The 21,901-nt window shown below is 48.0% G+C and overlaps 1 protein-coding gene across 1 annotated transcript; it reads left to right on the top strand.

The window, feature by feature from the left end:
• Positions 11,219–21,795, top strand: ADPRH (ADP-ribosylarginine hydrolase). The gene is made up of 4 exons (XM_021402335.1): positions 11,219–11,415; positions 12,721–13,067; positions 19,339–19,699; positions 20,537–21,795. Exons 1-4 carry the CDS (start codon positions 11,360–11,362, stop codon positions 20,928–20,930), a joined length of 1,158 nt encoding a protein of 385 aa, XP_021258010.1. The 5' UTR covers positions 11,219–11,359; the 3' UTR covers positions 20,931–21,795.

Here is a 21,901-nt window from a genome sequence, read left to right as displayed (position 1 = left end):
GCTTTGATCAGAGGCAGAAGTCATAATCTGCCCATCACTTAAAGCTTCCCTGAGCACACGTCCTTGATTCTTGGAAGCCAGCTCTTCAAGGGAAGAAGTATTATGAACCCTTAGTTGGGAGTGCTAACAAAGTTGAAGGACTCGCATTGAAGTCCCTGTTCAAAAGAGGCTCCTTGATATGAGCACGATAGCGGGTACTATAAACTCAACAATTCACAGGGAAATCCCCATAGGAATAAGCTTTCTCCTGCACTTTAATAAGCCTTCAGCATTTTAACTATATGTGCTCCAGGATCAGTTTTGTCCAGGTGGAAAGAGCATTGTAGCTTGAAAAGGGAAGCTCCTGTTTAATAAGAAAGGGCCTTAAAATTCTGCTAAAAATAATTACTGTGGAAAAGAGGAAGATGTGAGAGCATCACATGTAACACATTTTTTCCTTTGCTTTCACACAAAACAGTTAGGAAAAAAAAAGCAGAAAAGGCAAGTGAAATTTTGCAGCGTATGTGCTATGTAGAGGAAATTAACTTTGCTAATCAGCACTTGTGGTAGAAAGCCTTGGCAGTGGAAAGCTGTCCAGATACATCACAGCTAGATTTCTCCCACTGACCCACTGCTGTCACCCACTTTTCCCAAATGGCAGAGCCACCGCTGCAGGAATGTGCCTACAGCACAACCAGACTTCTGCTATTTTCGACACGTGGTGATTAGCGAAAACACTCAAGCCACCACCTCCTCCTCCTTCTGCCACCACCTCACAGCAGAAATATGTTAGAAAGAACAGAAGTTAGTAAATACTGGAAAACAACACATAGCACCCACTCTCCAATGAGAATTCATAACCACATGCCCTCTTACAGCACTGGGATCTGTTTGGTTGGTGTTGATGCAAACAGACATCCTCACCTGTATTTATCCAAATTAAAAGCACATCTGAGTGCTTTTCATACAGACATGTCCAGGCTGAATGGAAAGTATGCAAGCTCTGTTTATAGGGAAGTACGTCACCAAAATAGCATTGTGCAAGTGACATAAAAACATCTTCTTCTGAGAAATAACCCCCTTTGCAAAGCAGATTAATGTTTTCAGGAAGTTTTTTTTTTTTTTTTTTCCCAGTATTTGATGGCTCCAGTATTCACACATGGAATAAGAGGTATGTGGAGTAATGAACCAAATTTAGCTGGTAACATTTCTCTGTTCATTAGTGGAAGTAAACGACACTTTTTTATCCCGCAAGAGAAAGGCAGAAGGCAGCCTTATTAAAGAAGTCCAAAGGCCCTGAGAAATTAATCTGCTCAGACAAATGTAGGCTGTCTCCTACACAATGGCAATAACAAAGGAAAACACTTTGTGGGGAAAGAGGAAAATCCAGCAGTTTCAGGTTACAGAAAACCACTTTCGTCTTACGAAGGAAAATAACAATAACAAAAACTCCACACACAGCTCAAGAGATTTCTTGTTCTGTTCTTCCCCCTAGCCGTCCCCAGCCTTCAGACTACAAAGCTGGCAAGATTTGAAGAAGTTAGATGCTTCAACTCAGCAGAGATTACAGTCTAAGTACGGTCTTGTTTACAGAAAATACAGTTGTGTTTAAATTTCAATTTAAAGCAGAATTTTATGACTCGGAAACAGGGAAATTAATTAAAATTAGGCAAATGTAAAATGCACCCACACTATTCAGCAAAGTGTAACTTGGGTTCTGATAATGGGTGGATATACTGCTCTGCTTACTGCTCAGAAAACCCCAGGGCTTCTTGCCAAAAACAAAGGTGTTTTAATAATCTGGGATTAACCTTCTTCAGTTACCCTCGCAGCAAACTGTGGGCTCGGTCTCCCTGATCTCCTGTTACGATGCACCACTACTCATGCAGCCACTGTGCAGGAGAGCCCAGCGTACACGTTCATGCAGGAAAATAAGCAGGTCTCCGCCTCACAGAATGCAAACTAACACCCACAGCCACCCTCACCACCCCCTATCTAGCTCCTGCTGGCTCTTCCCTTGTAAAGGAGATCTCAGTCTCCTGTGGTTTCCACACCAGTGCATGAAGGCAAAGCAGCAAACACCCTGGTTCTCTATAGTGCAGACTACACTGCCTGCAGTGGCCACAGCAGCACTCCTCACCAGCAACCGCTGCCCTGGCAGCAACAGGCTGTGAGGACGACACAGGCTGACTTTTTGTTTAATATTTACAAGCATGAAGAAGGGACCTGCCTGATCCCAGGGGGCTGCTGGAGCCCTGCGCTCCCTGCTATGGGCATGAGCAGTGCCAGAGTGCAGCTGAGGACAGCCAGGTCCCTGTAGATCCTGCCTAATCAGGCATTCTGATATTTGGCACAAGCAGTTGTGTCATGGGGAAGGTCATTTTCCATCTGGTTCTTATCCCAGCAGGACAGTATTGCTCTGTGCTACCTGCGAAACTGAGACAGCCCTTACGCTTGCTGGGCAATAAAGTGTATGGCTCTGATTCAGCCAGGACTGAGGACCTCATTTTGCAGAGTTCCACAGAAGTTCAAGCTATTCTAATCATAAAACCACAGTGACAATGAGAAACTAGAACAGTGCAAACGTAAGCAAGTTAGCCTTTAAGCATGTGTGTCATTGTGGTGATGCTCAGGTAAGAAAATGCACATATAAAATGAACGAATTAATGTATAAGAGAACACGTTTGAGAAGTAGTTCTTTGGGTCTGCCTTCTGCCTGAGATCTGCCAAGTGTATGTCCTGCCAACATGGGGAATTGGTCCATATGACTAAGGGCTGACAGCCTGCAAGTGCGTTTTGTTTGTCAGAATCTTGCTTTGATTTTAGTAATCCACAGTTAATTTGCATTGTGCTTGGTTTCTATGCTGCAGGCTTGCAAAAATCCTGAGGATTACTTCCATGAGGTCAATCAGAGAGAGGGACAAGCTTCTTTCTGGTTTGAACCCTGGCACATTTGCCCTTCAGTACTCACTTGGCATCCAGTTCAACATGCTAACACAGTGAAGAGCTAAATAAGCTAGACTTGCTTTTCCTTGCCATCTTTGTGAAATGCGTCAACTTGCTGGAATATCAGATGAGCCCTAGAACCAGTACTGGCAGCAGGATTTGGTGACTTGAGGCTAGAGACAAAGGATGGCTCCCAACTGGCAAAAGCAGGGCATCAAATCAACTCCAACTGTCCTATACAACAGTGCAAATACTGTTCTGACATGGATTTGTATATATCATGCAACACTGATTTCAATGGGAGTCGGGCCCATAATTGTATGTGTTTGGTAGAGGGATTAGTACTAAAAGCCTCCAAAATGTCCATCTGCAGCAAGGTCATGCTGGCCTCCCGCGGAATGGCTACTAGTCACTTTAGAGCAGTTTTCTTGCCAAATGCAGCATTTTTGGCAGATTTACTTGTTCAGAGCCAGCTATGTATCTATCCTGGCTGATGCATCCACAGACATAGATTGCGCTAATGTGCACACAAATCAGACACCAACACGGAAAGTGCAAACTCAAGGTTTTCAGGAAGCAAAGTTCAAGAGGACTCAATTCCAGAAACCTGCCAGGTTGACATTTGAAGGTGGAAGGGGGAGTTCAGGAGAAAACAAACAAATCCAAAAGCCCCCACAACCTAAAACAAGAACCAAACCTGAAAACATTTGAACCTCAAACCTAAACGTGGTGTCCACGCTGGTTTGTTTCTTTTCCCTTCAAACCTAAAAAAGAGCAATTTTCTGTAAGTGCAAGCTGTGAGACTTCCCCCTTTTACAGCTCCTCCGCCAATATATCTTGTCGTCTATGTATGGCACTGGGAGAGGGCTCCAGCTGAGGGGAGGACTAAGACCTAACTATGCTCAAGAAAATCCATGAGTGGAGAGAAGGTAATCTCATGGCACAGGTGCTATGCTTGGCCCATTCAGTAGGCACAGATAGAGCTATAAATTCCCTCTCTGGCCCTGCACAGCTGAGTCCTTATTTACAGAAGTACTAGCAGGTATCACTGACAACCCCAGGATCACCTTTGGAAATAAGCAGATAGGCCTGGAAAAAAAACACCTAAACCTTGTCCCTGGCTGCTATGGGAAAGATCTATCCCAGGGTATGGTGAACATCATGCTAAGCGGTCTGTCTCACTCAGCACTGCACTTCTCCAACCCAGTGTCCATGCCTCTTTACACCTCTGTGCACTTGGCTGAGCTAGCCATGCTGTTTTGCTCTCCTTCCAGTCTGGTCCTTTCTGCCCTGTCCACTGCCATGCCTTCTGATGGGTACCTGCGTCTCCGTAATCATCCAAAGGTGTCTTGAACCAGCTGGGAAGATCTCATCTCTGGTTACACTCTTCCTTTTCTTGGTGAGCTTGGTTTCACGGTGAGCTCTCCTCATCTGATGATCAATTACAGCTCCCCTTCCCTTGTAATTTCCAAATGGAGGGGGCAAGCTGGGAGCAAGGCATCCTACAGCTAGTCTCTGCATGCACAAGCTGTGGCCTTTTGCTGCCAACTTTCATGTATTTGAAAGGGCTATTGCCCTTATTCCAGTCCTTAGTGCCATCAGCTCTCCTTGTGCTGCAGCCTGAATAATTTTTGCAATGACCAGCCCTTCAGGTCGGCCCAAATCTGATAAAAGCCTGTTTTCCTTCTGTGTAAACAAGATCAACTCTCTGAGGAGCCTCATTAATAACCTCTTTCCACCCTGCTTGCTTCCCTTGAGACACAACCTCCTGACATCCTTTCTTTACGTAAACACAATGCTCACATTAATCCTCTGTTTCTCCAGGTTACTGGGTTTGCCTCTAGCTCTGTAAGGACTGCCTTTCTGAAGTCCTCTATCTACATAGTCAACAACTACTGCTAGAATAGCCTCGCATGAGATAGCCATGGTAAACTCGTCCTGCACTTTATCTCGTTTTCCATTTACTGAGGTCGGGCTAGTTGGCTGTTTGGAGGTCCCAGCTCACATACTTCTCCAGTGTTGACTGGTTAATGATAGGAATGACCTTTGCTATGCCCCTCCCAGAATCAGAAATTCTTACTACAGGAGTATGTATGTTTTCACATGCCAGCTCCTGAACTCAGGGGTTATGATGCCCCTCCTTTCTCCCTACCATCACCTACACATACAACCATTCTCTTACAAGCTGGTGTGCTATCACCTCTTTTGTTCGCTGCCTCTTGGCCAAGGCACCTACGGGTTCCTCATACCAGCCTCACTTATGGCTGAACGCATTTGTGTCAGCCCAAGTGCAACCTCCAAGGTTTCACTATTGCAGCCAAGACAACTTAAGGCATGCATGGCTAGGTTACATCAAAGCAGCTGGCATGTCAGGGATATTCAGTGGAAAAACTGAGAAGGCTCAGGAGACTGACGATGGGATAAGTAACATTTCATTTCCAGCACACCAGTCCCAGTGCAGACAGATGACTGAACAGTGTACAAAAAGATCTCACCCTCCTCTGTCTTTTGCAGCCCCCCAGCTCCTCCAGCGCTGTGGCTGCTTTGACGGAGCAGAGACAACGTGTTTCCTACATTCAGCAAACGCCTGCTCTGACACAAAGCCTGATCCCTGAGCTCATGCTCTTGTCACATCCATGTCAGATGAGAAGCTATTTGCTGCTCCCACTGCTGAGGCCTTGGGCTGGATTACGAGGAAAGGGACTTCCATACAGAATATTTTCTCCTCTCTGTTCCATGCTGAAGTAATTTCTCAGCAGCGATGCAGAGCCACTGTAGTTTTGACGTATGAACCCCAGGAACACTGGGCCTACAAAAGGAGCAGCATCCTTATTCCCACACCTCCCTGTATCTGTTGGGGTTGCAATATTCTTAACTTTCAACTGACTTTTGACAATGTTTGATCTGACATGCATCATCAATCAAATGTCTGTTTTTCTCCCCACGCCAGATCCTCTTGCATTATCTTGCAGTGTTGCACACCCATTTACTTGGCATATCAGTGACAGGTCACCTCCTCCCTGATCCCACATGCTACCCCAGTTTTACAAAGAAGAGGTTTCGTAGTTAGCAGCTTCCTCTGCCTAGTGATTGCTGTCAGGAGCTCACCCACCCTTTCTGCCAGACAGGGCCATGGTGGGGACAGCACAGCCGTGCTTTTCATGGCTTCCTCCAAAGGCTGTGTTCCCCCGTGAGTGCATGCATGAGATGAGGGTGAAGCCAAAGAGGGAAGGCCAGCAATCAACACTGTCAGCCCGCTTACGCCACCTCCCTGCTCCTCCTTCCAGCAGAACTTCTTCATGCACCAAGGTGGTATCACCACTAAATTGCATCACACAAAGTGCATAAGTACAGAAAGGAAGCAGATATTTTTAAGCCTTGTCACACCAATGGATAAAACAGAGCATTCAGTGGTCTTGTTCACGCGTTCCTCTTCTGTCACACATCAGCACTTCCCAATTCTCTGAAATCTAATTCATGAAGAATCAAATGCAGAAGTAAGCTTCAAAATGTTGTGCTTTGTTGGCCATTTTGCTAAGCATTTTCCCACTAATTCTATGCACTTTGTTTCTTCTGGTATACAGTTAAAATAGGAGTCATTCCCAGGAAACGCAGTGTTTTGGAGGGAGCTGGTGAATAAACAGCCAGAAGAAAAAGACAAGAGAAGAGGCTCAGGTCACAACTTGGCATAAGAGAATTCTCTGAGGTGGAAAACAACCATCCAATCAAATAACTCAAAGCCACCACAGGGCTTTTCCTAACCTATCACATCTAGGATTTTGCCTAGTCTCAGTTTAAGTCATTCAAGCTGAGGAAAGTCATCCCTTAGAGCAGAGGAGGACAACCCCTCCCCCTGCCCGGTGGCAGTGCTGGGCCTGATGCTCTCCAGGCTATGATTGGCCCTTTGGGCTGCCAGGCACATTGATGACTCAGATACAACTTGTTGTCAGCCAGAACCCCCAGATCCTTCTCTGCAGGGCTGCTCTCCAACTCCTCATCCCCCAGTCTGCACGTAGATCCAGGGTTGCTCTGTCCCCGGTGTTGAATCCAGCGCTTGCTCTTGTTGAACTCTATGCAGCTGGTGATTGCCCAGCCTGCCAGTTTGTCATCATCTCTCTGCAAGCCTCTCTGTCCTGGAGGGAATTAATGATTCCTCCCACTTTAGTGCAGGTGGGTGACCCTCACCTAGAACCTTCAAATTAACCTACCAGTGACTGGGAGTTGAGCTGGTCATAGGGCAGGCTGATGCTCGCAGGCATGACACCCCTCCAAGCGTGTTACCCAGGCAGCACACGTACAGAAAGGACACAGATACAGCTGCCAGCAGACTGGAAAGTAAGCAGACTGCAAACACTGTCACACTGCAGGTGGGGAGCACAGTGCCAACACTGGCGCACAACTAAAAATGAAAATGTCACTTTATTTACATCAAGGAGCAACAAGCCTGCCAGCTAGTTGCTCCTCATATCCACTGCTTGAGCCAAACCTCATATCCACAGCAGCTGACCACCATTGCTTCACTGAGTTCTCCAGACAGGACATACAGGCTGCTGGGGAGGTATCTGTCCCCAGAGATTTCAATTTACCAATAAGTCACCTATAAACCTAGTGGTGGGGTAGTAAAGATGAATTTGCAGTTCCTTTTGCCAGATATGGAAGTGGCAGAGGTGACTGCTGCCCTCAGCTCATCCAGAGAACATTACTGTTTGTCCCAGGTGGGCACTGCAATACCTTACTCTGGTGAAGCCACTGAACTTCTTCCCTGCTTATCTTACCTTCTGTGCTGCAGAACTGTGGTTGTTTGAAACAGACTTCTCTTTTTATTATTATTTTGATCTCTTAAAGGCATGTTAAGGAGGGATTTTGGAAGCACATTGAGGAGAATGGCAGGTGCTGCAACGCGCAGATCACACTAGTCATTCACTTTCCTTTTGGCCCTAGCCAGATGCTCATTTAGACAGTTTGTGGAAGTATCTCAGAAAGAAGGATCTTAGAAAGGAGGCAGATACTGCTGGTCTGGTCTCCTGGTCTCCTGGCTAAGAGGCTGAAACCAAGGCTGAAACCTGAAACCCAGTCAGTCATCCTTTGCTTTCTGGCTCAACCTACCGTGAGGAATCTGCTTTTAGCAGGACAGTCGGACTTGATGATCTCCAAAGGTCCCTTTTAACCTCTATGATTCTATGATCCAAAAGAACAAACTCTGCTGCTGCCTCCAAAAGCTGCTTCAGCCACATCTTTCTTGCCACTTTACAAAAATGCCCACACACGATCCCTCTTCTGGGCAAAAGCGCCTTTGTGCTGGCTTCCCCTCACACACAGGCTGTGTTTGGAGTTGAGGCATTCACCTTCTTTCTCAGCCATGCTGCTTTGGACAGCAGGGAAGGAGGCGAGAGCCGCTCGCTGATGCAACCACAGGCAGCAGCAAGCAAGGGTCATTGCCCCACTAGATGGAGAAACCACGGCAGGAAGTGCATTGTCATGCCTTGGGTGAAGGAAGTTCACGGCCAGAAACACTTGCTGACGCCAGCTGCCCAGTGAGCACACAGTGCACTTGGGGTGACACACTGCTGCCTCGTCACTGATCCCTGTGGCTGCAGCAAGCTCTCCTGGTCCCTAGCAGTCCAGTTGTGGTGCTGGCAGCTGCTGTTTTGACTGTCAGTCACCGTTTGTTACAGTGTGTTGTTATTTACTGGTCAGTGGCAAAGACACACATTTGGGGACTGAGAATTAGGGTAAACCCAGGAGTATTCTCCACTTAGGAAAATTACAGAGAAAAAAGAGCTGTTAAAAGAATGATGGACTGTTAGAGATTGGCCCCACTCCAAAACGAACGTGTATGAGAGCCCAAAAGACGCCTTGGAAAGTAACCTATGAATCCTACGGGGGAAAGAAAAGATTCTGAAAATTCCAGCAAACTGGAGCTGCCACCGTGTGCTTTTAATTTGCACCTTCTTCCAGCTCTTGGCCTGAAGGTCTCATGCAGAAATGTCCCACAGGGTCTCAACTGGCATAAGCTGCCCTTTTCAGCCCCCAACACCGGGCTCTTAACCCTGGGCTCATCTAGAAAGGCCCATTTTTTCTTAGTCAGAGAGAATTACCCTTTTTTCTTCCAGATGAACATGAAGGAAAATTCTGAGTCTAAGTGAGTACTAACCACAGTGTCCAGCACGTGGCACGGTGAACTACTCCAAGGTGGTACTTTCCAGAAGGCACATCCTGGCCATTGGTTTGCTGCAGCCTAAACTTTCATTAAAAAAAATACAGCAACAACAGCAAAAAAAAAAAAAAAAAAAGCAACCCAACCCAGAAAGGTGCAATATGGTGACTCTTTAACTCTTTGCATGGCTCCAAACCAGAAGGCTGTCCTTGCCAAATGGGTGTGCTGGTGCCCATCTCCCCATGCCGTTGGGTGAATCAGAGCCACGCCACCCTGCACTGTCTCAGAGCTGTGTGTGCCTGATGGAGAGCTCTCCTCATGGTGTCCCATGGGACCCATCTGGGATCAACGCAAGCATGTAAGCTTGAGAATTGCCCTTCTTGCCACCCCACACTCTCAGGTTCCTGATGATGGCTCAGGCTGGTGGCTACTCGGCAAATAGCCCTCGCTGCGTTTTGGTGACGTATCTCAAACGTCCTTAACTCCAAGGCATATTTTGATTTCAGTTTTTAGGAGGCTGAAGGAAATGAGGTATCAGGAAACAATGGCAAAATCCAAAGATTTTGATGCCACAGGCATTTTGTGCTAATGCAGAGGTGTTCTCCCATTTCCCTGGCCATTTGGGGAACCCTGAGACTTTCTTCTCCACTGCTTTTACTGCTGCAGCAGAAGCCCTTCCTCATAGAGCGCCAGCCGAAAGCAGGAGTTTTCCCTCTCATAAGCCCAAGCCTTAGGAGACAAACCTCTGCTTTAAAGTGTCACAGCAACCCAAATAAATTCTGAGCTGCTCTGTATACAACAGGCTGAAGCAGAAAAGGTCAGCAGGCACCGCTGGCTCTGCTGGGACACTGGCAACTCCTTTTCCCACTTCCTTTTCTGATACTGTTTTCTGTACCAGAGGCTTCTAGACCTCCATGTTTGCAGCAGGGTGCAGAGGAGCAGCAGAGGTCTGAATGGACACCAAGTATGAAGCGGCCAAAGTTGCCGGGCTGGATGCTCAGCACAGCTCAGCGCTCTCAGCCACCTGAAATCCCCCAGGCCCAGCTCCAGCCGGCGCTCTTGCTTGCCCCCAAATTCCCCAGGGACTCTGCACTCACCCAGCGCTGCACTCTTAATTGCACTGAAATCCCCCAAGCCTGCAGCTCAAAAACTACCAATGCTTTCTCTCATAGGCACTGGGGATTTTTTTTTTCCACATCTAAGAGCTGCTGGTGCCTCCTTGCATGAACCAGGGCTCTAAAGTTGTGGTATGCAGTACACACGAGGGATCAACTGCTGGTGAGAAGGTTCAGGCTCTGCATGTGGTTGTCTAAGCCATGCTCATTCCCCTTTCTTGCTCCTGCTTCTTGCTTCTTTTCCTTCCTTGCACGTTCAGTAATGTGTGCAAATTTGGCCACATAGCCACCACCAGCACAAGAAATGAAGTGTAGAATTTGCAGGAGGCAGTGGTATCATCAAGCGCTTCCAGATGCAAGGAAGCAGGACCACTGCCACAAGCCAAGGCAGAGATGAGCCCAGAGGAGGCCTGGCTCAGTGAGGGGCTGTGCTGCCTGCCACAGCTCCAGGCAGATGCTGGAGGCTTGCAGGGCCCAAAGACTGAAGTGTGCTCGCAGCCAGGAGAGGCTGCAGGTCGGGCTAAAAGGGGTATGTGTGTGCTCAGGAAACCAGTGCGCAGCTTCAGTAGAAGTGTAGGGGGATGCTGAAAATGTTTTTGTAAAACAAAAGAATTCATTTCCACGTGGTGACTTCATTTCCCAATCGATTGTTTTGCTCCGGAGGGTGCTGAGATAGGAAAAAATCCTGAAAATGAAAGGAGAAAGGCCCAGAAGAGGAAGCAGTGGCTGATAGGAGCAGCGAGGCTGCGGGGTGTAAGCAGTGGAGCAGAGGGGCCAGGGGGACTTGGGTGTGAAGTGTGGTGGGGTCAGTGGGGTCAGCGAGGGCCGGTGCTCCCCTCGGCTGCCGCCTTGCTGCTGGGGTGGCCTCTGCCTTCCTCTCTGCTTTGGGGTCATGACCACTGTGATTTCTTCCACTCAAAGGTGGCTGTGGGGCCTCCTCAGCGGCCCTACCGCAGCTGCTATGGCTGAGAGCGTCCAGCACAGTGCTGACGGCGCAGGCCTCCCGCCCTCCTCCCCCTCTTCTTGGGCTGAGCTGTCGCAGCGCAGTGACGCATGCACTCGCTGCCTCCGCTGCCGCTGCCAACCCTGAGGCCTTGTCAACTGCCGAGAGACCTGCAGTGGCCTGGGCAGGGGCTGGTGACATCGGCTAGTGCCCTGCTAGATGGTTGGGCAAGGCGGTGCAAGGTACTGGCATCCCGTGGTCGCCATCCTGGTCCTGTAAGTAGCGGTGATGGGTGGCAGTGAAGCCGGTTGGCAGGAAGCAGCTGGCTCTCCCCCAGCAAGTCACATGCGTAACCTCATAATGATGATTAATAATTTAGATGTTTGCTGCATCTGTGGTTTTTCTTTCTGCATTTTTCCCGAGTCATGTGATGAAGGGAGATTAATGGGCTCTTTAGCCATATCGAGGACAGAAGTAAAAAACAGCAGGCTTAAAGTGTTTTGGCCGGAGAGGAAATGCTGTTTACAATGCCCACTCAGGTGTCTGACTGCCAATATCAATGCACATTTCCATAGCCAGCCTCTGGGTATGGGCTAAGTGTTGGTCAGAGCCCCTCTCTGTCCATTTTACCAGGCCCTGCCCCATGTTGCTGGAGGGCAGAGAGACTCACTCTGCGTGTGTACATGTGGGGCTCACTCTCAAGTAAGTTATCCTTATGGTATGAAAGTCACTGAGAGCCTGTTCTGATCTCCTGACTCCTGCAAGCCACCTCTGGCAAAAATGTTGAAAGGAGGCGCATTTATTATCTGCATGTTCATAGAATCATAGAATGCCTGAGGTTGGAGGGGACATTAAAGTTCATCCAGTTCCAAGCCCCTGCCATGGGCAGGGCTGCCCCTCAACCAGCTCAGGCTGCCCAGAGCCCCATCCAACCCGGCCTTGAACGGTTCCAGGGATGGGGCACCACAGCTTATCTGGGCAGCCTGTGCCAGTGCTTCTGAGTAAAGAATTTCTTCCTAACATCTAACCTAAATCTCCTATCTTTTAGTTTAAAGCCAGTCTTCCTTGTCCTGTCACTATGAGACCACGTAAAAAGTCAGTCTCCCTGCTACTTGTAACCTCCCTTAGTACTGGAAGGCTACAGTGAAGTCTCTGCGGAGCCTTCTCTTCTCCAAGTTAAACAGGCCCAGCTCCCTCAGCCTTTCTTCACAGGAGAGATGCTCTACCCTCCAGTCATCCTTGTGGCCTCCTCTGGAGCCACTCCAGCAGCTTCACATCCTTCCTGTACTGGGGGCTCCAGGCTTGGACTCAGGACTCCAGATAGGGCCTTACAAAGGCAGAGTAGAGGGGTACAATCCCTTCCCTCTCCCTGCTGGCCCCGCACAGACTAACCAACACATGCCTGCACATTGCACATGCCTGCCAAAATCCACAGAGAAGGGTGTGCTTTGAAGGCATATACTCCCTTAGGTGCTGGGACAGGTGTCCAGGCTGCTGAATGTTAACTGTTTAGTAGTTGTACTAAACCAAGAAGGAATTTTTTTTTAATGTCTTCCTCTCTTTTTTCCTTTTCTTCGTAGTGCTTTCTACACTGAAGCAGTCCTGGGGCAAAATCTGTGTCCTAAGTCGATGGAAAACTATGTGGCATCAATGGTTCTGAGCGCACTTGGGGACACGCTGGGCTATTACAACGCGAAATGGGAGTTCCTGCAGAGTGGCCCAGCCATCCACAGAGAGCTGGTGGCCATGGGGGGACTTGGTAACTTCAGCATCAAAGGTTGGAGAGTCAGTGATGACACGGTGATGCACCTGGCCACAGCCGAAGCCTTGGTAGCTGCTGGAAAGAATCCAGATTTAACGCATCTCTATTCCCTGATTGCAAAGAACTACAAGGAGTGCATGAATGACATGGACGGCAGAGCTCCAGGTTACCTCTCCATTGCGTTACCTTGGCAGGACTCCTCTCTCCTGGTGGCTAACATCTCTCATTTTCCTGCAGCTTGGAGCCAAGACTGGCCCTGCTTCTCACCTTAAGCTCTGCTTTTGTCTGTTGATTGCATTAGTTGTATTTCACGCACAGCCAAAAGTTTTCTACACTCATTACCAGTTTCAGGATGAACTGAGGGACTAGAAGAAGGCAGGCTGAAGTGGTTTGGGCTTCTCAGAATTAGATGAGAGAAGATAATATTTTGCCTACATTTACAAGACATTCTTACAGGTGTTCAAGGCCTGGTCTTGAGCTCAGAGGAGGAATGCTGGGTTTTGCACTGGGAATATGTCTTTTCCTACACTCTTGAAGGAAAAGCATAATTTCAACCATGTAGAAAGAGCCATCTTAAGGCAACACGTGTCAACAGAGAATTAATATAGAGTTTCACATAACAAATGCTTTAAATTGCACATAAAAATATATAAAAGCGCAGAAATCCTTGCTTGGAATAATTAAGTTTATTAAGCCTGAAGTCCACTTTTGCTAGCTCCACATATCCACTTTCTGCAGCTGGACAGTCAGGTCACAATTACCTTTTCTGAGCCCTGTAGCTACAGGTTCTCTTTCTGTGCATAAATGCAATGTTCCAGCTTTGACCCACAAGCAGCAGGGATGTGCAGGGTGCGGCAGCTTGGGGAAGGACAAGTTGGCAGGCTGCAGTGGCCATGCTGCATGCGATGTATTCCTGTAGATCCTGGTTCACCCAGGCCTGCTGACCAACCCTTCCTTGAGGCCCTGTCTGTTTCTGTGCAGACAGCCCAGCCTAATCCGGATGCTTGAACTAAATATGAGCAATTGAGGCTGGGCTAGTTTTGTCTACTTCAGGCAGCACAAACTGTCTAGGAAACACTCAAATGCTGCAATGTAATGCGGAGTTTATACAGTGAAAAGAAATAGGCTACAGACTTGCGTATTTGGAAATATATCATGAACGTTCTGGCTTGACATTAAAGACGTTTTCCTGGGAAAATACATTATTCTTTTAGGGTCACTGAGCACAGTGTGACAGAGCTGTGCATTTCCAAGGTAAGGCAGATGAGAAATTCAAGCAGGAATTTATTCTGCATACCTTTCCATGGCCACCTCCAACCCTCACGTAAAGGATGCAAATATCAGCATTCTGTAAGACGGATAATCTCTGTTGTCAGAGTAGCTTAACAAATAAAATATTTAAGAGGGGGGTAATGATGCTTGCCAGGATAGCAGCTGTCAGCAGGTTAAAATTTCAACAGAATCACTGCTGTTTTGGCAAAGGACCATCTTTAGGTTCCCTAGCTGACGGGGTCTGCCAAGATGGAGCAAGCACAGAGGGCAGTAAGCAACAGGAAGCTACTCTTGCCTCTGCTATCTAAGCTTGCTGACTAAAACCTGAGCTGAAAAGGAGAAGAGTCTAAAACTGAAATGTTAGCAGTTAACGGCTAAGCTTGATAGCATGCCTGCTGCAGTCCTTAGGTGGGTAACTGGGCTGCAGCATGCCCACGAGCTGTTCTAATCTCGAAATGAAGAATTATAAAATAAATTAGCTATGGCAACTAGTTGGAGTGACACGAAAAGACCGGTTATCTGGCTAAACAAAGAGGTGCAGCTTGGTTAGTGGGAACTGTGTCCGTGGACACTGACATCAAAGAAATTTGGAGTGGAAGGAAACTAATGTGGAAAAAACGGAAGTCTGTTGAAAGTGCTCTTGCAACAGCATTCAGGAGTGCTACTGCTGCAGCCGCAGGAAAGGAGTTGGGCGGGTCTTGGCCTCTGAAAGCTGAAATCTAACACCGAGATGCTTAATGCTCACTAACATACTACTAAAGGGAATGCTTAATTCACATCCTGAAAAGCTGTCTGCAGTCCAGGGTCTCCATGATGTAATGGTAAATCCTAAAGATAGAAGTTGTCCGTTAGTAACTTCTTACAGCAATTCAGAATACATTATAACTGAGAGCATAACCGGAGATGACGCTCCTCTGGACAAATTGAATACTCACTGGGGAACTGCAGCTTTTAGGGTTGAGAATGGAAATTTGCTGCTGCAATTTTCACCTAATAGAGAGGAGATTCCCCCAGAAAAGTGGGGGAAAGTCACATTGCTCACCTACACAAGGGAATCCAGATCTGAAAATCAAAACCCATGATAATGAAGGGATTCCCACAACTTTATTAGTCATCAGTCACAGCAGAGTCCCTCAAAGAACTAGACCCAGGAGACAAAAGTCATCTATCTCACTGTCTTAATTCAATGGCAAGTTAATCCCTACATCCATTAAGGCTTCTTGTGACGTGCCACAGCCCCGGCCATATTTCTTTTTCCATGATATAACTACACTGCCTGCACAGCTCTCCAGGAAACCTTCTGCTTCAAAACTGTTGCCCTTCGTCCTAAGTCCTCTACCTATGGCTACGTGGTTGTTTTAACCCACCTCTGTTATATGGACTGATAAATCCTAAACAACTGTTGCCATCTGTGCTCATGTAAGAGTCTAAATGAATGGACTGAAAGCCTATTCCAGAAATACCATCTAGCTGTACATGCAACGTTTTCAGTCCAGCTTTCTCCACACACTGCTTTTTGCTTCTATTTCTTCTCTCCTTGGAACAGTCCCCTCCTACAGTCACTTTTCGGTTCTCATTGTTAGTGAAAAGAATTCCTAACCAGGATTTGGTAGGTTTCCAAAATTTCTGGTTTCAGAGGTTCCCACAGCAGTTCCTCCAAAATCTGGTTTTCAAAAGGCCCCAGAGCATGACTTCAGCTTAGTCTCCCCTCATCAGTTTTCCAATGTTTTAACATTTTAACTGTTTAAAAGCACAGTACTTTACAGAACGTCCTGAATCTCGGGAACCCTAGCTGTTGTATACTGCTTTGTTCGACTTTTTTCTTTTCATTTGCAGGTTATTAGCAGTAGTGTCCTAAAGTAATATCTACATTGTGCAAGCAAATGTCTGCTTGTTATTGCAAAACAACTGGTCTTTACAGTGTAAGCTCTGTCATCTTCCTCATTTTCCTTTCATTGCAGCTAATGAAAGAACAATCTCGCTTCTTCTCAAGCACCAATTTATTGCCTGCTCTCAACCTGCCTGAACATGTCTTGACAAAATGTTTCCCTTGCAGTTCCAAGACAATTGCAGAGTTCATTTTCCTTTTGTTGGGCAGATTTAAAGCTGCCCTGGTTTCTTTGCTCTCTCTCCCTGCCAAGAGGTCCATCTACCCAAGCTCACACAGATAGGGTGACTGGCATGGCTTTTCAAAAAAATGTGGCTTTGTCCGATAGGATCTTTTGGGCTCTTATTATAGGTGTACAAACAGTATGTTTGGATTTGAAAAATGCTTCAATTTTCAGTTAATTGTAACAAAGTTGGCAATTATACTGATATCACTCTTAATAATTTTGATGCATAGCAGCCAGCACTGAACTAATCCACTTCATAGAAAGCATATTTGGAGGCTTGAATGCGCACCTACTTTGGGACATCATGGAAGCAACCTCGGTGTCTGTTCAGTTATATCAGTCCTGCCAGAGCCCAGCCCGTATCAAGCACCATGCTCACTGCTTCCTCCAGCTGAGGAGTGCGGCCCTGCGGTTTTCACTCTGTAAATCACCTGCAGGAAGAGTCACAGAATCACAGAACGCTTTGGGTTGGAAGAGACCTTAAAGCTCACTCAGTTCCAACCCCCTGCCACGCGTAGGGTTATCACCCAGTGGATCACGTGCCCAGGGCTCCATCCAACCAGGTCTTGAAGGATGCGTCAAGAACATCCAGGTAGAGCCGGGGTTTGGCTGGCCCAGCAAAACCAGCAGGGCTCATCTACCAGGCAGCGCGTGACGCCAGCACCACACAAGAGGCCGGCGTGCAGGCACACTGTGGCTGAGGCTGGTGAAATTGCAGCGCCGGTTTGTGCCTGGGTCACACTGTGGGGAATTCATGAGAATGAAAGCAGCCTGACAGCGTGGGCTGTGCTGATCGGCAACCTGTTTTTTTCCTATGGGGAACCCTTGCATAGGCCGTTCCCATTCTCAAAGTTCATTTCAGCTGACGGGCGGGCTGGGTGAACAATCTGAAAGCAAAAGTGTGGAGCTGCATTTTCAGTTTGAGACAACCATTCAGAGCGAGCGAGCACGGAGAGTTGCATCCCACACTGATCTAATATGCCTATAATGCAGCAACTCTGTCAGAAAAGAAGGATGCTACAGACACTCAGATCAGGACCGTAAAATAATCCATGGGACCTTATTCCTGACAGCAGCCAACTGTGATTTATTGCTAGCACATGACTGGAAGGCAATCTTAGAAATGTGCTTGGATTTGGACGTATTTTGATTATAAGCTAGCTGTAAAATAGACTGCTGTATAACAAGTCCTACTGCCAAGCTTATGTGTGCAAGTAAAGAAGCAAACAGGTCTGCAGGGTATATAGTGCAGTATCTTGCTGTGATTAGCAAGGACGCAGGCCATGGAGGTCAAACTATACCAGAGATAGAAGAATTGCCTGGTAATGTGAAGTTTCTTGAGCAAGTTTCTTCCTTGGTACTCTCTCCCACTTAGCTTGGCTTTCTGAGTGAGCAACAGCAACAAAATGGTAGGAGAACCCTGAATTTCCAAATCCAGCTTTGCTGTTGTCTAACATACTAAAAAAGTTAAATGAAGCTACTTGAAATCTGCCCTTGACTTTCTTCTCTGCTGGAGGAGAAATATTTCAGAATTGACCAGAAAAGAAAACGAGGAAAAAAAGTCAAGGCAGCAGAGAATAAAAAATAATGTGATGTTTGAAACCTATTTGCCCTTCCTTGCACACGAGCATTCGGGCTTAGTACTCCCAACATGTTTCATGGTCAAAGCCAAGGAAAGTGGCTGTGCACTGAAATTTGGATGTGTTTGCGCAGGTGGCTTTGCCTACAGATGTGTTGGGCTAACTGGTGTGCTACCAAAGCTGCAACACGGGAAGAGGCAGAGTTATCGCTTTGAAAATTGTATAGCAGGAATAGGAAAGGGATGGGGGCGGGCAGCGAGGAGTCAGTGTGTGCCTTCCCACCTGAGGAGAGCAAGAGCTGGGTTGGGGTTGGGTCAGGGGGTCTGTTTGGAGCCGGAGGAGCAGGGACGAAGTGTTCACTGGCTTGAATAGCATGGGGAATGGACAGTCACCACTTCTATAATTTAAAAATTAGAAGGGAATTGAAGAAAACTTCTTAAATGGCATCTGGCCTAGATGATCTCCAGAGGTCCCTTCCAACCCCTACAGTTCTGTGAAACACTTTGCATAACAAAACCATGGCTCTGATTACCATAGGATGTTAGAGAAGTCTGAAAGCATGCACGGACTCAAGCTGGGGAGAGCAGTTCAGGGCGGGTAGGTCCACGGGCGTATGGTATATGTGACCCTTTGGGTCTGAGCTCTGACCCACGTAGACTCCTCTGCTTGTTGGGCAGTGCTGCTGGGGAAGCGCTGCGCTCACTGCATCTTTTGCAGTCTCCCCACAGTTAGCTGCTAGTGGCTCTGCTGAGAGAGCAGACTTTTGGTCTGATGTAGTGCAGTTGTTCTTCAGCTGATTTAGGAGAAATACGGCCAAGCCAGATACGCAAAACCTTGTTGCGATGAGGCAAGTACTAAATTTATCACTTTCTGACAAAGCAAAACTGCAGTGAAGAAGATCTGGGTTTATTGAAGAGAACAGTTTCCTAGTGGCGAGGCAGTGGGGAGGATTCCTGGGGAGCCTGGTGGCTCTCCGTCATTAATGGGTCCTGTGGAAGAGCTGAACATCTGCCAGGAAAAAAGGAGAGGTACTCATTCATGCAGTGGGTTGGGATCGATGTGATCTGATGACCCTCCAAATCTCCCTTCTATTTATGTCTGTCTAGGTGTCTAGATCCGTGTATGTCTAAGATACCTAGCCTATACAGTATGTGTGCTTTATAGAGGCTATCAAGAAACATGAAACACAAATATTAACAGTATCAGTTAAACACATAAATCAGCAGGGGATTGTTTTTTACCCCCCTGGGCTTTTTAATTATTTTCACAAACCAGAATGATTGGCTCTCCCTGGGAATGAATACCCAGGGTGCACAGGCAATTTCAGGCAGGAGACAGCAGCTGTTTTCTCAGGGAAGCCTGAATCCCTTACACCGAGTAATGGTCCCTGAGAGACCTCCCTGCACTGGGAGCACTGTGCTCCAGCGCAGAGGGGCGCGTTACCAGCACCATCTCTCTCTCCCCGCCCAGGTAAAATGTGTGAGGACAACGCGCTGAAGCTGGACCCGGAGAAGCCGCAGACCTGGAAGGCTCCCTTCAGCCCCGTGGCGGGCGGCTGCGGGGCCGCCATGCGCTCCATGTGCATTGGGCTGCGTTTCCACCGCGCCGCCGAGCTGGACACGCTGGTGAAGGTCAGCATTGAGAGCGGCCGGATGACCCACCACCACCCCACCGGCTACCTGGGCTCCCTGGCCTCAGCCCTCTTCACGGCGCTTGCGGTGAACGGCGTGCCGCCCCTGGCCTGGGGGAAGCGGCTGCTGGAGGTGCTGCCGAGCGCACAGGCCTACGTGCGCGGCGCTGGCTCCTTCGTGGAGGAGAACATGAAGCACTGGTGAGCTGCCGGGACGGGTTCTGTGGGGAGCAAAGTGAACCTCGCACGCAGGAGGGCAAGCTCTGTTCGTACCCAAGCTTAAGGAGTCACACTATGGTGGACCCTTAGAGCAGCACATACATGTCATGGGATCCAACTGGCTTAGAAAGTCTCAAGGGAAAAATACGTCTAACATACAAATGGCAGGGTTAGTGTCATGTAGGACTTTTTGCACCTGATATGAGGCAGCCAGGCTTTTCATCTCAGCCATGATTTGATGAAAGATGAGAAGCAGGGCTGGGGAACAGCACCAGGCAGGGGGCTGAGCTCAGTCTGAAAGTGGTAACCAAATGGGGACGCGTACCCAGTGTGGCTCTGCATAGAGGCACTCTGAATCTTACGGATGACTCAGCTCTCGGTCTGAGCCTTTGAATCCTTTGAGGTGAAAGAGGCAGGTGCTGGGCTGCCTTCGCCCATGTGGCTGGAGAGGGGAAATCTCAGTGCCTCTTACTGTAAATCCCGTCCCTTCTCCAACAATGGGGGATGCCTGCTGTGTTGCTGAACCGCTGCTCCGGGCTCTTTTGGCGGCACATTTTCAGGCAGCCATGCTGTAGGACTTGGGAGCAGGACTTCTGACTTCTCTTACCCCAGGTTCAGGTTGGATATTAGGAAACATTTCTTTTCACAAAGAGGCACTGGAACAGGCTGCTCAGTGAGGTGGTGGAGTTACTGTCCCCGGAGGTGTTCAAGAACCATGTGGATGTGGCACTGAGGGATATGGTTAGTGGGCATGGTGGGGATGGGTTGGACTGGGTGACCTTAGTGGTCTTTCCAACCATAATGATTCTGTGATTCTAGGTCTTACTTTGAAGAGAAATGGAAAGCATACCTGAAAGAGAGAGGCATCTTGGATGGGGTCTCACCACCCACCTTCCCCTCCAAGTATGGTGTCGAAGAGAGGGATTCTTTTTACACCTCCCTCAGCTACAGTGGCTGGGGGGGCAGCAGTGGGCACGATGCCCCCATGATTGCCTATGATGCGCTGCTGGGTGCAGGGAACTCCTGGACGGAGCTGGCTCACCGTGCTTTCTTCCATGGTGGAGACAGTGACTCCACTGCTGCTATTGCGGCTTGCTGGTGGGGGGCCATGCACGGCTTCCGCAGCATCGCCGCCTCCCTCTACACCGACCTGGAGTACAGGGAACGCCTGGAGCAGGTGGCCAAGGAGTTGTACCACATTTCCCAGGCTTAACATACTTGAGGGTAGGCCAGGGTGAAGCTTGCATTTTCAGTCAGTGTGTTCGCTTCAGCAGGGAGGCCATCTGGGGGCTTGGTGGTACATGCAGCAGTGCAGCCAACCTGCAAACAGCTGAGCTGAGATCTCCCCCCTCCTCTGCACAGTGGATGAGTCTCAAGGGGAGGGGAGCACCCACTAGAGCTGCCAGTGATGCTCTAGCAGCTGGACAGGCAGCAAAACCCACACAAGCTGCCCCAAAACAGGGTCCTGCCACTCTAAGCATGGCCAGAGAAGGTCAGGGATTCTCATGCCTGACTACAGGGCTGGCAGAGATGCCTTGCGGTAAATCAGCAAAGGCTAATGCAAGCTCATCACCTTGTACTGTACTGTCAATGAGAATGGTCACCAGCTCTACAAGCTCTCCTCTATTGCACGGCAATTACAGCAGATAAAGCTGTTTGCTCCCTCCCTCGTAGGGGAGGGAGCAAACAGCCCGTTGCCTCAGGAACAATAAAGTTTTCTTATGTGGTTATTTTAGCAGATTGCATTTTTTTGTTCTGTATGAGTGTAGAAAGAAACAAAAAATCTGGCTGCTGCATCTCAAGTGCATTGTGCAGCTTCGCAGCGCTTGTGCTCTGTGTGTCGGAATGTATCACACTCCATGTTTCAGTTAACCAGGAAGGTAAGCCCTACTGACCACACCTGCATGGAAGATAAGGGCGGGTAAAGAGATCATTAGGAGGTTGCATTTTACATCAACTTCAGTAGCTTCTGTAGTCAGTTATACTTGTCTGCTTACAGCAATGATTATTTGCGTTAATGGTTATTTGCTTACCATTTACCACGGATTATTCTATTAAAAAGTGTTTCTTCAAACCCAGACTGTTACACAGCAAAATACTTATTATTTCAAGAGCAATTTCAAAAACAGCGTGTCCCATTCAATACATCACCCTGGAATGTCTCTGTTAAACACTACTTTCCAT

Source organism: Numida meleagris, chromosome 1 (genome assembly GCF_002078875.1).
Source record: "Numida meleagris isolate 19003 breed g44 Domestic line chromosome 1, NumMel1.0, whole genome shotgun sequence".
NCBI lineage: Eukaryota > Metazoa > Chordata > Aves > Galliformes > Numididae > Numida > Numida meleagris.
Note: the sequence above shows the minus strand (reverse complement) of the source record. Positions and strands in the feature narration are given on the sequence as shown.